This window comes from Panthera tigris, chromosome B4 (assembly GCF_018350195.1).
Source record: "Panthera tigris isolate Pti1 chromosome B4, P.tigris_Pti1_mat1.1, whole genome shotgun sequence".
In the NCBI taxonomy this organism is placed as follows: domain Eukaryota; kingdom Metazoa; phylum Chordata; class Mammalia; order Carnivora; family Felidae; genus Panthera; species Panthera tigris.
Genome location: NC_056666.1, coordinates 95513233 through 95527029, shown reverse-complemented (window position 1 = coordinate 95527029; position 13797 = coordinate 95513233). Strand labels below are relative to the sequence as shown.

The 13797-nt window shown below is 41.3% G+C and overlaps 1 protein-coding gene across 2 annotated transcripts in view; it reads right to left on the bottom strand.

Moving 5' to 3' along the window:
- Positions 1–328: 328 nt before the first annotated feature.
- The window catches only part of TPH2 (tryptophan hydroxylase 2), a 105507-nt gene continuing 92038 nt past the window's right edge, over positions 329–13797 (bottom strand). For both annotated transcript variants that reach the window (XM_015537566.2, XM_007082253.3), the window contains exons 9-11: positions 10106–10201; positions 634–767; positions 329–503 (exon numbers count right to left, since the gene is read on the bottom strand). In XM_015537566.2, the coding sequence (XP_015393052.1) occupies positions 329–503; positions 634–767; positions 10106–10201 (405 nt within the window). The remainder of the gene's footprint in view (positions 504–633; positions 768–10105; positions 10202–13797) is intronic.

Genomic DNA, 13797 nt, shown 5'->3' with positions numbered 1-13797 from the left:
GCTAGAATCATAAGAGGGCTATTTGTTACAAATTTTAAATAGCTGCAGTTTGGTTAAGGACACCAAGCAAGAATGTCAAATCTACTTAAGACATTTAAACATGTTACAATATTTCAAACAATGAGTGGTTATCTGTCATTGGGTTCTTTATGGTGTTTCACACATTAACACAGTAAATTACAAGTAGATAGAGATATGCAGAATTGTACAGAATTGCATGCTCAGTAGCCAAGCCATGACTCAGAGAGTTATTGGTGTTATATGACATTGATTGAATTGCTGCTAAGCCCCAAAAAGATCATTCTGGCAATGACAATGGTCCCAGGCATCAAATCCCCAGATACTGGTTCATTTTGTTCAAGGCATCACACACTGTGTTCAAATCACTGCGAAGGTCCTGCACCACGTTTTCAATACTTCTGGTGTCTTTCAGAATTTCAATACTCTGTGTATAGGGATTGAAGTACACAGAGAAGGGACGGGTAATTGACTTTGCAAAGTCCCTGCAAAATAAACAGAAATAGAGGGATAAGTGATTAACTGTCATTGGTATAGGAGATACAGATAGAAGGAAGGAACAGAGCCAGAAAAATAAAAAGTAATTTTCTGGAGATGGAAGAAACACAAGTTTACCTCATCTTTTCTTTGGCTTCTTCAAAACTTTCTGAAACAAAGTAGGCTTCCTGGAAAGTGGTGATAAGGCATTCCTGTAAGCAAGTGGTCTTTGGGTCAAAGGCTTTCACACATGCCTTGTCAGAAAGAGCATGCTGCAAAATATACCACGAAACCCATTAAACTCGATAATGAGACTTCCAAAGTGCCATGATGTCACAGTTCTATAACACAACTCAGTATTTTTACAGAGCTGCTCAGTTACTAGTCTGCCATGAAATACGGTACTCTCTAAAAATTCAGGGTAAAATGTGTGTTAGGGGTTTTGTTTTGTTTAAGTCTGTTAGAAGCTGAGAGGAAAATGAGATTATGGTATTATTTTATGTATTATCAGACAAATTCATATGGAAGGACAGTTCAGAGCTATATCCCAAAAGAAATGGAATTTTAAATCTATGCTATGAATAGAAGCAAGGAGACAGCATAAATATGGTCCTAAATTTATTGCTATAAGCACTGTACTAAAATTTCACTTAAATGGCAGAAGTAATAATTACCTGCGTGGAAAGGTAATTGGGACTCTGACTGAACTATTTGTGGCCTCATTGTGAGACATTTTGAGGCCAGGCACTGTGTATCAACAGAGTCTGGAGTGGGCTTGTATATTTGAGGGTACTTGCAAAGCATTCATTTCCCTTCCAGCAAGTACAGCAGAGCAATATACAGCAGATAAATATTGTCAGGTGGGAAAAGGGAGCTAATATTAATAGTTACAGTTATGCACAGAGAAGGCGTTAGGAAAACAGGGAAGCCAATGTAATTACTCTTTGAACCATCATTAGCTCCATTCACCTCACTACATGACTGGCCCTGAGAACAGCAAGAAACAATGGATGACTGTCTTCTCAAGATAAATTCACTGATGCTGAAAGTTAGTGGTCACTTCCTGCCACGTGCCACCTGCCTATTTATCGTCCCTAGATTAATGGTTCTCAAACCTCATGTGCATAAGGATGACAGAGGAGCTTGGGGAAAAATGCAAATACCCAGGCCTCAGTTTTATTTAGCAAGTCTGGATAAATCTCAGGCATCTGCATTTTAAAGGCTTCCGAGGTGATTCAGACTCCAGTGGTTGTGAACTATATTTCGAGAAATACTCCTCTGGATTCTTTTTCTTAATTAAAAGGGTAAATTAGTTGGGGGAGAGAAGCAGAGTGAGAGAAGAGGCAGCAGACACTGTCTTGAACGGAGAGAAAATGGGCTCTACTCTAAATGTTACTGCTGTCAAGCTGGGTAACCTTGGCCTCTCTTCTGTGCCTCTGTTTCCATAACTGTAAATGAGAGGTTTGGGATGGATGATTTCTGAAGACACTTCATTCCAGCATCTGGGTTCCACCCAAAGCACTTTTCTCCCTCTCGGTACAAGAGGTAGATTGCTAAAGTTTCCTGGAGAAATGCTGAAAAATCTTTCCTGTTCAAATTCTTGGTACACCCCCAACAATTTCAAAATGCACGGGATGATTTGCTGCAGTCTTCCACGAACAAGGCTGTGGTGCCCTAAGTTTGAAAATACAATTGCAGACCAAAGGACTAACATGCAAGAGAAAGGGCACGAGGGCCCACCTGCATGTGATTTGCTTTCCTGCAAAGTTGCATTGTCCAGATCAATGCATATATGAATCAGGGAATGCAGAGGGCCTCTGGGAATGAACTCATTCATTCTTTTTGGCCCACAGAACAACTTCATTAAAAGCAGAAGGTCACTACACCTGAAATGCATTTGTGCCAGATTCAATCCAGTGCCATGAACATCAGGGGATTTGGGTTCCACATGACTAATAATTCTGTCCACATTTTAAAAACAACTTCATGGTTTCAAGAAACAAATGTCCTTTTCTGAGAGCTGGTGCTCCTTTGCAAAGAACAGGCCTCCTACTGACTTGCTGTGGTTTTCAGAATTAGAAGCGGCTTTCTTTGCAGCCATGTACTCGAGGTGGGTTTTACTTTACCCTTCACTGGTATCTATGTAAGGAAGCACAGTGACAGATTCAGTGTCCTTGATCTTTCCATGTTCTCATGCTCACAATCAGGGGCATGAGGGGAGTGGTAGCCAAACAGACCATGAAAACAGTTAAACCTCTGCTTCCTCAGGCAGGGCATCCCTGCTGAGCCCAAGACTTTTCATTGGGTCAATACAAGCACAAGAAGGAGACGAAACTCATCTGCTTGGGTTTAAAAGGCTTTGGTAGGCCATTAGCAACCCAGCAGCCACCATGTGTAAAGGAGGCCTCCAGAATGTGTGTATACAATAACACAGACTGAAATCGGTGGAGTTTTAGAAAGAATTATCATGTGACAATTCCACTGGATACTCAGATGAGCCCATTTAGTTATTATAACTAGTAAAGGGGAGGAGAGTAAACCAAGAAAAAGGCCAGAAGGCAGAGCGCTGTGCCCCAGACTTCAAGTAAAGTGAATGGATTCACAGAATAAAACTTGAGGCAAAGACCATTAGGCAAGACACATCACATTTGCCTAATGTAACAATCAAAGGAAAAACTGGGAGCTGATTATTTTAAGCTATCAACAATGCAGTCTATCCTCAGGGGCCTGCTGTGTCCAATATGCTAATTACCTACTGGGGACCTCTCCATCCATGGGGTATGGGACCAGTCCTGCTCCTTGGCTATTAACAATTATGGGGGTGATAGTGGTACCCAAAGATTAGCCGCCTGGAGAATGATAAGAGCCTGGAGTTTGGGGGCAACCAGTGGGTGAGGCCAAAAACGAGGTGATGCTCACACCTGTAAGTGGTCTCATTTACCTGTGGGATGACTGCCAGGAACATCCATGCAGCCTATGAGGTTCCTGTTTCTGAATACTAGAATGTGGCCCAAAGTCTATGAAATAGCATCCATGTCTCCACTGACGCCCCATGGAGTGGAGCACTACTGAGTTTGATTCTCAGCTCCTGTCCGCGTCTATCTCTAAGCTGCCTCCATGTGAGGGAGCAGCCTCCATGCTTCCCCACTATGTCCAGAGTGGATTCTCTGTAAACATGGAGTCACACTACTTGATGTCCCCGGGGACTTTGTGGCGAATCCTTCCCAAAGCGTTAACAGTCTGATATCCTGAGGTCTGCAAGAATTTATCTGACTTTGGCAGACAGAGGCTTTATAAGGCTGAGAGAAGGTGGCTGACAGTCTTTTTGTCTTAAGCCATTTTAAAAGTGCAAGAGTACTTAAGAATCAGCTGCTCTCATCTAAATGCTGTCTAGAAGGATTGTTCTGTATTTACCAACAGTGCTAAAGACAAGTGTGCAGGACTGGGAGCTACAAGTCCTGGGTCCTAAACACAGTTGTCCCAGAGGCATGATATCGAATGAGTCAGACTTCTCCATCGGGACAGGGTGTCCTCTTTGATAAAACTGAAAAGATTGATCCACATGAATTCTAAAGTTCTCCTCACAATATTATTTTAAAAGGTCCTACAGGGGTGCCTGGGTGGCTCAGTCAGTTGAATGTCCGACTCTTGATTTAGGCTCAGGTTATGATCTCATGGTTGTGGGATCAAGCCCTACAATGGGCTCCACACTGAGCGTGGAGCCTGCTTAAAACTGTCTCTATCCCCTGTCCCTCTGCCCCTCTCCTCCATCACATGCTCTCTCTCTCTCTCTCTCTCTCTAAAATAAATTTTTAAAAAAATTTAAAGGGCCTGCAGGTACACTGCACTCCCTGTCATCTCCCCCCTCTTCCCAGGCAGCACAAATTGACCATAGCAACCTTTCCCATGGCCTAGGCATGGCCTTCCCACACTTCCCAACACAATCCTTCAGTGCACAAATGAAGACTTATTTGCCATTACACACTTTTAAATACAAAAACTCTTTTTCCACATCAAGTTGCCTAGAACCTAATTATTACCTAAAGTTTCTATGTGACTTTGGGCAAGTTATTACACCTCTGGAAGCCTATTACAGTATCCTTCTGAAAAATGGGACTACTAATAGTATCTACCCCCCCAGGGTTGTGCCTGGCACATGGGAAGCACCGTATGCTGAGTTATTATTGCCACCTCAGTGTGGAGATGATGTCGGTGTACACAGGCATTCAGCCACACCTGCCACCATTGATACAGCTCTTCTCCCCGCTGGGTCCAGAACCCATAGACAAGGAAACACGACCCTAGCTATGAGGCTTCCAGGTTTTAGACCACAATAGTGCCTGCCCCAAGTTCACCAATTTAAAATCTTCCTCCCAGCCACCTGCCTTTGCAGGCACAGGGTTATTATCTCAACTATTCTCCACATAAATCCTGTGATCCTCACCCTCTATATTAGGACTGGTTTAAGTTGGGAAAAAACTCAAGTGTGAAATCAGGTTTAGAGGTAGTTTGGGCCCTAGATTCTGAATAAGAATTTGCAAACACTCTTACACTCACACTGCAATCATCTTCTCCTTCCTCCCCGCATCTGAACAGCAAATATATACTTCTGTATATGTAGATATGCATGTATGCATATATTTTTTTAAATTTTCCCAAATGTTTCTCCTGCTAACCAAGTACAAAGTGCCACCAACATCCCTATTGCTCAACTGGGTGATAACAGCATCACACCTTTTTTTTTTTTTTTTTTTCAGTGATGTTGAAAGTTTCATTGGTTTGAATAAGTTCCTGTAGGGGCAAGGAACAAATTCCCGCTTCAAACAATCTCTTCGATTTGTCTGTGACTAGAGTTAGTGCTAATGGCTCCAGACTTCTCCCACCTTTCCCCTGCTCAGATGGCTCACACCTCCAGTCCCAGGCCCTTCCTTTTCCTGAAACCACCACCGTTAGTAAAAATGGAGCCTCATGCTGAGCTCTACAGTGACAGTGCAGAGCCTGCTTAGGATTCTCTCTCTCTCTCTCTCTACCTCCCACTCCTTCCCTCCCTCTCTCTCTCTCTCTTTCTCCACCCTCCGCTGTTCTCTCTCTCTCTCCAAATAAATCAATAAACATTTACTTTAAAAAGCAATACACAGACTTCAAGCTGTATTACAAAGCTGTAATCATCAAGACAGTATGGTACTGGCACAAGAACAGACACTCATATCAATGGAACAGAATGAAGAACCCAGAAATGGACCCACAAACGTATGGCCAACTAATCTTTGACAAAGAAGGAAAGAATATTCAACGGAATAAAGACAGTCTCTTCAGCAAGTGGTGCTGGGAAAACTGGACAGCCACATGCAGAAAAATGAACCTGGACCACTTTCTTACACCATACACAGAAATAAACTCAAAATGGATGAAAGACCTCAATGTAAGACAGGAAGCCATCAAAATCCTCAAGGAGAAAGTAGGCAAAAACCTCTTTGATCTTGGCCTCAACAACTTCTTACTCAACATGTCTCCAGAGGCAAGGGAAATAAAAGCAAAAATGAACTACTAGGACCTCATCAAAATAAAAAGCTTCTGCACAGCGAAGGAAACAATCAGCAAAACTAAAAGGCAACCAACAGAATGGGAGAAGATATTTGCAAATGATTAAACATCAGATAAAGGGCTAGTTAGTATCCAAAATCTATAAAGAACTTATCAAACTCAACACCCAAAAAACAAATAATCCAGTGAAGAAATGGGCAAAAGACATGAATAGACACTTCTCCAAAGAAGACATCCAGATGGCCAACTGACACATGAAAAATGCTCAACATCACTCATCACTAGGGAAATACAAATCAAAACCACAATGAGATACCACCTTACACCAGTCAGAATGGCAAACACTCACAACTCAGGCAACAACAGATGTTAGCGAGGATGTGGAGAAAGAGGATCTCTTTTGCACTGCTGGTGGGAATGCAAACTGGTGCAGCCACTCTGGAAAACAGTATGGAGGTTCCTCAAAAAACTAAAAACAGAACTACCTACAACCCAGCAATTGCACTACTAGGTATTTATCCAAGGGATACAGGTGTGCTGTTTCAAAGGGACACATGCACCCCAATGTTTATAGCAGCACCATCAACAATAGCCAATGTATGGAAAGAGCCCAAATGTCCATTGATGGATGAATGGATAAAGAAGATGTGGTGTGTATATATATATATATATATATATATATATATATATATATATATATATGTATGTATATATATATATATATATATATATATATATATATATATATCTCCACACACATAATGGAGTATTACTCAGCAATCAAAAAGAATGAAATCTTGCCATTTGCAACTACATGGACGGAACTTGAGGGTATTATGCTAAGTGAAATTAGTCAGAGAAAGACAAATATCATATGACTTCACTCATATGAGGACTTTAAGAGACAAAACAGATGAACATAAGGGAAGGGAAGAAAAAATAATATAAAACCAGGGAGGGGGACAAAACATAAGAGACTCATAAATATGGAGAACACACAGAGGGTTACTGGAGGGGTTGTGGGAGGGGGGATGGGCTAAATGGGTAAGGGGCACTAAGGAATCTACTCCTGAAATCATTGTTGCACTATATGCTAACTTAGATGTAAATTTAAAAAAATTAAATTAAATTAAATTAAAGTCAGATTTCCAGATGATTTATCTCCTTATTAACTGCCACCCAGAGTGAGGAAGATATGGAAAACCCTACCCAGACACACTTTTGGAATTCCTGAAAGTACATCACAGAACAAGTAAGAGAGGGAACAACCATTGATGAGGTTAAAAAAGAAGTCTTTGTGGTTCTCACATACAGCTTTTACAAGCTTTTCCTTATTTATTTTGTTTCTGTCTTCAAAGGCTGTCAAAAAATAAGCATTGTAATCATCGAAAAAATAAGAGGCAAAAATGAAAGATATCCTCTGAGCTAGAGATACACCACTTGGGAGTCCTTGACCGGCGCTGTAATGCAACATCTACACCCAAGAAATTTTAGCCTTTTACAAAACAAATTTTAAAATGTATTTTGTTCAAGGAGAGAAGACGAATATTTATGTAAAAGTGACAAAGACTGCACCCAAACCTCCGACAACTTAGCTGGGACCTACATTTGGGCTGCAGTTTAAAACAACAAGAAAGACTTTACCGCAAAAGGTAACTGCATTCAAAATCATAAATGCGTTTGACACAGGAATTATTGCGATGCTATCAATAAAGTGATCCCCCGCCCTCCCCGGGTTCAGGACTATCATCTGTCCCCACAAACGACAGTTAGCCAGAAGTACTCAGAAGCTGTGTGAGGGTTCCGGACATTCGCACAGAGTGGGGCAGAGATGAGGGGAGGGGTGGGGATATGGAAAGCATCCTGTGTTATGTATTCTCTGTGAACAATCAGAAGATACTTCTCGGAGAAAGAATTTCTGAATTGTAAGAATGGTCCAAAGTAGCAATCACTGGGATGGTGGAGTGTAGAAATTTGAGAATGGAAGAATGCTAATGACCAGAGGTGATGGACCAGAACCAGATTCACGGCAGACAATGCCCTTCGGTATACACATCCTGGCTGATTTCCATTTCTAGACTTTTCCGTCCACACCAAAAGCAACAAAAACAACAGATTCACCCCAATGCCGCCTACACATGCCCCATTAACCTGATTAGAGGGCCCTGTCGAAAGTTGGGGCAATGAGAGAGATTTGTTTCTTTTGTGTCTGGCATCACTTATAAACTTTCTGAGGAGAATGTAAATAGATGTAGCTCAAGAGCCACATCGTTTTCTAATTCTTTTCTCATGGAAATCAAGAAGCACTCCACAGAAGGCATGGGTCTTACAGGGATATGACATCATGCTATTGCTGTGGGCTTTGGTCATGGCACTGAAATGCTTTTTTTGTGGCTGAGGATTTCATTTAAAAAAAATAAATTACCACATTACATCAGGCTTTTGTCATGTTAAATGTTATCAACTACTCCAGCCATGCAGAGCCTCAGGCAGCTTCCTAAATGGGCCAGGATTTGATGAGAGCACACAATGCTGTCCGGACTATTTCCTGCATCTCATCCTCCCCTTATTCATCCTTTCCACTCCTCAAGAATCCGCTTGGGCAGCAAGGCCCTCATCAGGAGCCTTCCCAGGCACCGCCTAGTAAGTGCCAGGCACACTGGTCACAGTTTGCATTAGCAGATTGGCTGCTTACCCCCTTGCACTAGAAAGTAAATTCTCTGATAACAGGGATCCCAGGTGGGACAGCCTACTGGTTACTGGCTGGAATCCTGGAGCCTAGTCCACTGGACGTGGGTCCAGCTCCAACACTTATTAGCTGTGTCACCTCGGGGAAGTTCCTTAATGTCTTTATGGCTCAGTTTTCTCATATGTGATAATAACACTGTTTACCTCATTGGATTGTTATGAGAATTAAGTGGGTTAATATGTTTAAAGCACCTACAATACTAATTAGGTCTATTTAAGTGTCTGAGGTAGCTGTTTTCTGCTTCTTCTTTCTTTCTTCTTTCTACTTTCTCCTTCTCTTTCTCCTGCTCCTCCTCCTCCTCCTTCATTATTTATTTCCCTAGAGACTGGCACAGTACATGGTACATAGTAGGTGTTCAATCAAATGTTTGAGGAATGAATTAATGAATAAATGGCACCATAAAGCAAACAGACTTAATAAAAGTACAGGAAAATTATATCTTTCAAGAATATAAACAACCAAGACGTTCCAATAATCATTACTCGACTCTAGGGATAATCAATACCCCAAATAAAAACCCTAAAATAGTCGATAATCCCAATCTTACTCTGGATAATCAAAGAAAGATTAAATTATTTTCAGTACCACTTCCAGATTATACATCACACTGCATTCTAAATTCATCAAACCTTGCTGTCCCCCAGTGGTATAGACAGCACTTCTTAAGTAACCAAAAGATTTAAATGATCAGATGATCCAGTCCCGAACATTTCTGAATAAATGACCATTTTACTATATTTTAAGGCAAAAAAATAGCATTCCCTAAGCATCACTACACATATTAGCTACCTCTCTGAACATAGGTATATTTCAGCTTTTTTCCCCCAAATTGTATATGTCCACAAACGTTTTAATACACATTAATTTCACAGAAGCTAACATAATCTCAAATTCCCCTTGGAAAGGAAATTCTAGGGAGTCCATGGGAGCCATGGGGATAACAGAAATGAGAATAGCCAAGCTATCCTTATAAGGAAATTTCAATGAAGCGATCACTGCTAACTTGCTGCCCACTTTTCAGTACTAAATTTAGGCCAGTCGTATGTTACTCAACACTCGAGCATACGTTTGCCATTCCCGTTGATCTGTGCACATGGCTGCTCGTACATCTGAGCCACACCACACACCTAGAAAGGCATGACCCATTTTCAGAAGTGCAAAAAGTTAGGTCAGCACCCACATCTGAGGTGCCACATCCCCTGTATCAAATATTTATGACGTACCTATGAGTAGAACTGCTCAGACAAACAAATCAATATTTTCCATGACCTTGAACCAGTTTGCTCAGGAAGGATATTTTCATTCACAGCTTCATACCTTCAATTCTCCAATGGAGGAAAGTAGTCCTGCTCCATATGCCCGTAGTTGCCCTTCTTGCTTGCAAAGGCCAAACTCAATTGTGAAGAAATAGCACTGAAAGAAAAAAAATGAGGGAAAAAAAAAAAAACCATGGACACACATCCAGTGAACTAGTCAACACAGTTCTTCTATAGAATAAATGGCACCCAAAATAAAAAGGTGCACTGGGCATAATATCTTCAATACTGTCAATGTAAATACCTTTGAATCAAGATGCTTGTTGAAATGTATTCTCTTGATTAATAATCCCTCCCTAGGTGAAAGGTATACAGAAAATGTATTAATTACTAAGAGTCTTGTGCTTGGTGGATTCAGAAACCCCATAAGTCAACTCATATCCTTGGCAATAATTTTAAAAATTAAAAAAAAAAACTACAGATTTAGAAATGAATGATTATGCCACAGTCATACCAGCGTAAGAATATGCTTCTGTATTTGCCACGTTGTGTTTCAGTTGACATAAATAAGTTCATGCAAACGTAGAAAAATAACTTGGAATCCAGTAATCTCAAACTGATTTTTGCAGTTTGTTTATTCATTCAACAAACATTTGTGGAGTACCTACTAGGTGCCAATGTTTGGTAAAGAACTGTGGTACAAAAACAAGAGCAAGACCAAAAGAGCAAGTACACGCCTACCAAAACCACAATTTTAGGCTGACTTTTTCAGTGAGATCTTAAGTCTATATCTACGTATGCTACACATAGACACATGTATGTGTGTGTAGATACATGTATGTGTGTATATACACATATATAAAAACATATATAGTAAGAACCATTTCACTGACCTGAATTTTACCAGCATCAACTACTACAGCTTTCCCAAGACATTAAAATCTACAGTTGTTTCTGTTGAGTTTAAGAAACCAGCCTGGGGCGCCTGGGTGGCTCAGTTGGTTAAGCGGCCGACTTCCGCTCAGGTCATGATCTCACGGTCCATGAGTTCGAGCCCCGCGTCGGGCTCTGTGCTGACAGCTCAGAGCCTGGAGCCTGTTTCAGATTCTGTGTCTCCCTCTCTCTGACCCTCCCCTGTTCATGCTCTGTCTCTCCCTGTCTCAAAAATAAATAAAACGTTAAAAAAAAATTAAAAAAAAAAAAGAAACCAGCCTAGACAGACAGAAACCTCTGAGCAACCAAAAAATCTCTTGATGCTCTTGAAAGAAGCTGAAATCACACTATTTTTGCTCTGGGAGAAAAGTGAGAAGTTGACAATGAGCAATACACATTGCATCAAATTAACACTGCCCTGCATTCGTGATGATAGAGCACTGACAGTGTTGAGAAAGAGAATTTAAACACCCCTGAAAAGGGGTGGAAAATAATAATTATTTCTAGCCCACAACAGCGTGCTCTATTTTCATTTGGAAGTTAAGATGTCCCTTTGTTCAGAAGGGTTTTGTGTTTTTTAAACGTGAGGATGACCTGTGAAGTTCAATGGGCTGAACCCAAAGCACTGGTCATTGGAAGTCGTGGAGCTAAACCTCCCAAGGCAAAACTTCCTTCCCTGATTCACCTCCCCAAAAGGGTAAAATTGTAGTCCTTCCTCCCCTCATCACCCACAATGCCCACCAGCCCTCCTTCTCACTCTGTTCTGACTTACTTTCTTTCCCATCATACCACCTTTTTGACATGGCCTTTAATTTCTTTATGTATGATATACACTGTCATCTGTCTCCCCACTCTGAACTATAAACTCCATGAGAGTAAGTATCTGCTCATCTGGAACAGGGTCCCAATTGCAGCACTGTTGACACTTCAGGCCGGCTAATTCTTTGTTGTGGGAGGCTATCCTGTGCATTATACAACATATAGACGATAACATTCCTGACCTCTACAGACTAGATGTCACTAGCACACCCACCCCACTTGTAACAGCTAAAAACATCTCTAGACATTGAAGAATGTTCCCAAGGGACCAACATCACTTCTGCTTGAGAACCACTGATACAGAATAGTGTCTGAAACATAAGAGCTCAATAAATATGTAGTGAGTAAATAACGAATGAGAGAATTATCTCTAAGTCAGGCTTGCTGTATGGCCGCATGACCTGGAAGAAAGAAACACATGAAGGGACCTGAGTTCTAGTCTTGGCCCTGTTTCTATTTAGCTATATGACTATAACCTCTCTGGCATGTAGTTCTTCTGCCCATGACATTCATTCTTTCATTCATTCACTCATTCATTCATCCATTCTACAAACACTCCTTGAACACCTGTTATATTCCAGAATCTGCTTTAGTTGCTAAGGATATGCAATGAACAAGGCAACAAAGTCCCTGATCCCGTGAAGCCTATTTGTTGCCAGGATGAGATTTAACAACAAAAATCGATAGACAGGATAATTCCAGGCAGAATATGCTATATATGTAATAAATCCATGTAATGTGTCAGGTATTAAGCAGAAGAGATGGCTATTTTAGATGAAGTGGCCAGGGAAGGCCTCTCTGAGGGAGTGATATTTAAGCTGCAACCCACTTGAAAAGCAGCCTTTTGTGCAAAGATCTTAGGGAAAGAGCACTCCCAGCAGAGGAAGTAGGTGCAAAGGCAGGAACGGATTTGTATTTCCAAGGGCGGTGGGAAGTCATTGGAGGGATTTCAGGCAAGAGCTAGACATGTTCTAATCTAGTCTCAAAAGATCGTGCTGGTGCTGGGTAAAGAACAGACTGTCAGCGGGGCAGGGGTGGAAGCAGAGAGACCAGTTAGGAGGCAGAGGCAGCCAAAGAGCAAGGGAGGTGGGTGACTTAGAATACGACTTGAGCCAGCAGGGGCAGGGGATTGGGAGAAGTCAGTATCACAGAGACCTCAGGAGAAGAGCCAAAATAAGAGATCTGATCAAATGCTAAAAGACAGCCCTCAAGTCTGTCCTCCAAAAGATTTCGTACAATCCTGGGCACAATGAAGAGAAGTGATTGTACAGTTGTAGAATAAGAGTCCTGCAGGTTCAGCGTTGTTTCACCCAAAGGAAAACTCAAGTTTAAGGAGATAAAGTGATTTACCCAGGACCAGTCTAGATGGTCACATTTAAGAGATCTAGAGCTCCAAATTTCAAAGAGCTCGACAAGTCACATTTTAAAGTTTTTAGGTAAAAGATTAATAGATGCATGATTCCCCCTTACAACCAAAAATGGAGAAATTAAAGTCTAAAAGTGGAAAACTAGAATCTCATGGTATCTTCTTAGTGTGTCTTTGGCTGATTTCTCTAATTTGTACTGCGTTTATAGCACATGATGTAAAATCCTTGGAGCCTTAGTATTGAATACAGAAGAGTGTGTAAAAGAGAGAGAGAGAGAGAGAGAGAGAGAGAGAGAGAGAGAGAGATGTCATGTTCAAAAGCCTCCAACATACACATATGGAGCCAGCTATAGGAGCATTTAGGTCAGTCTGTTAAGAGCATTTTTAATTTTCTTATGCTATATCAGTGCATACAAAATGACCTAAATCAAAACAGGCTGGGGGTGGGGGGTGGGAGGGGGTGCTGAGAAAATCTGGTGTGCCATTCACAAGGTCTTCACATAGATTTGGCATCCCATCCTATTCTAAGGCAGGAATTAAAAGGTCTGCATCAACTCAACTAAAGGTTCAAAGCTAAATCTACCAGTGTGTCCTTTGGTCCATGTGCTCTTAGAATCAGGGCAAGCTCAAAGGAA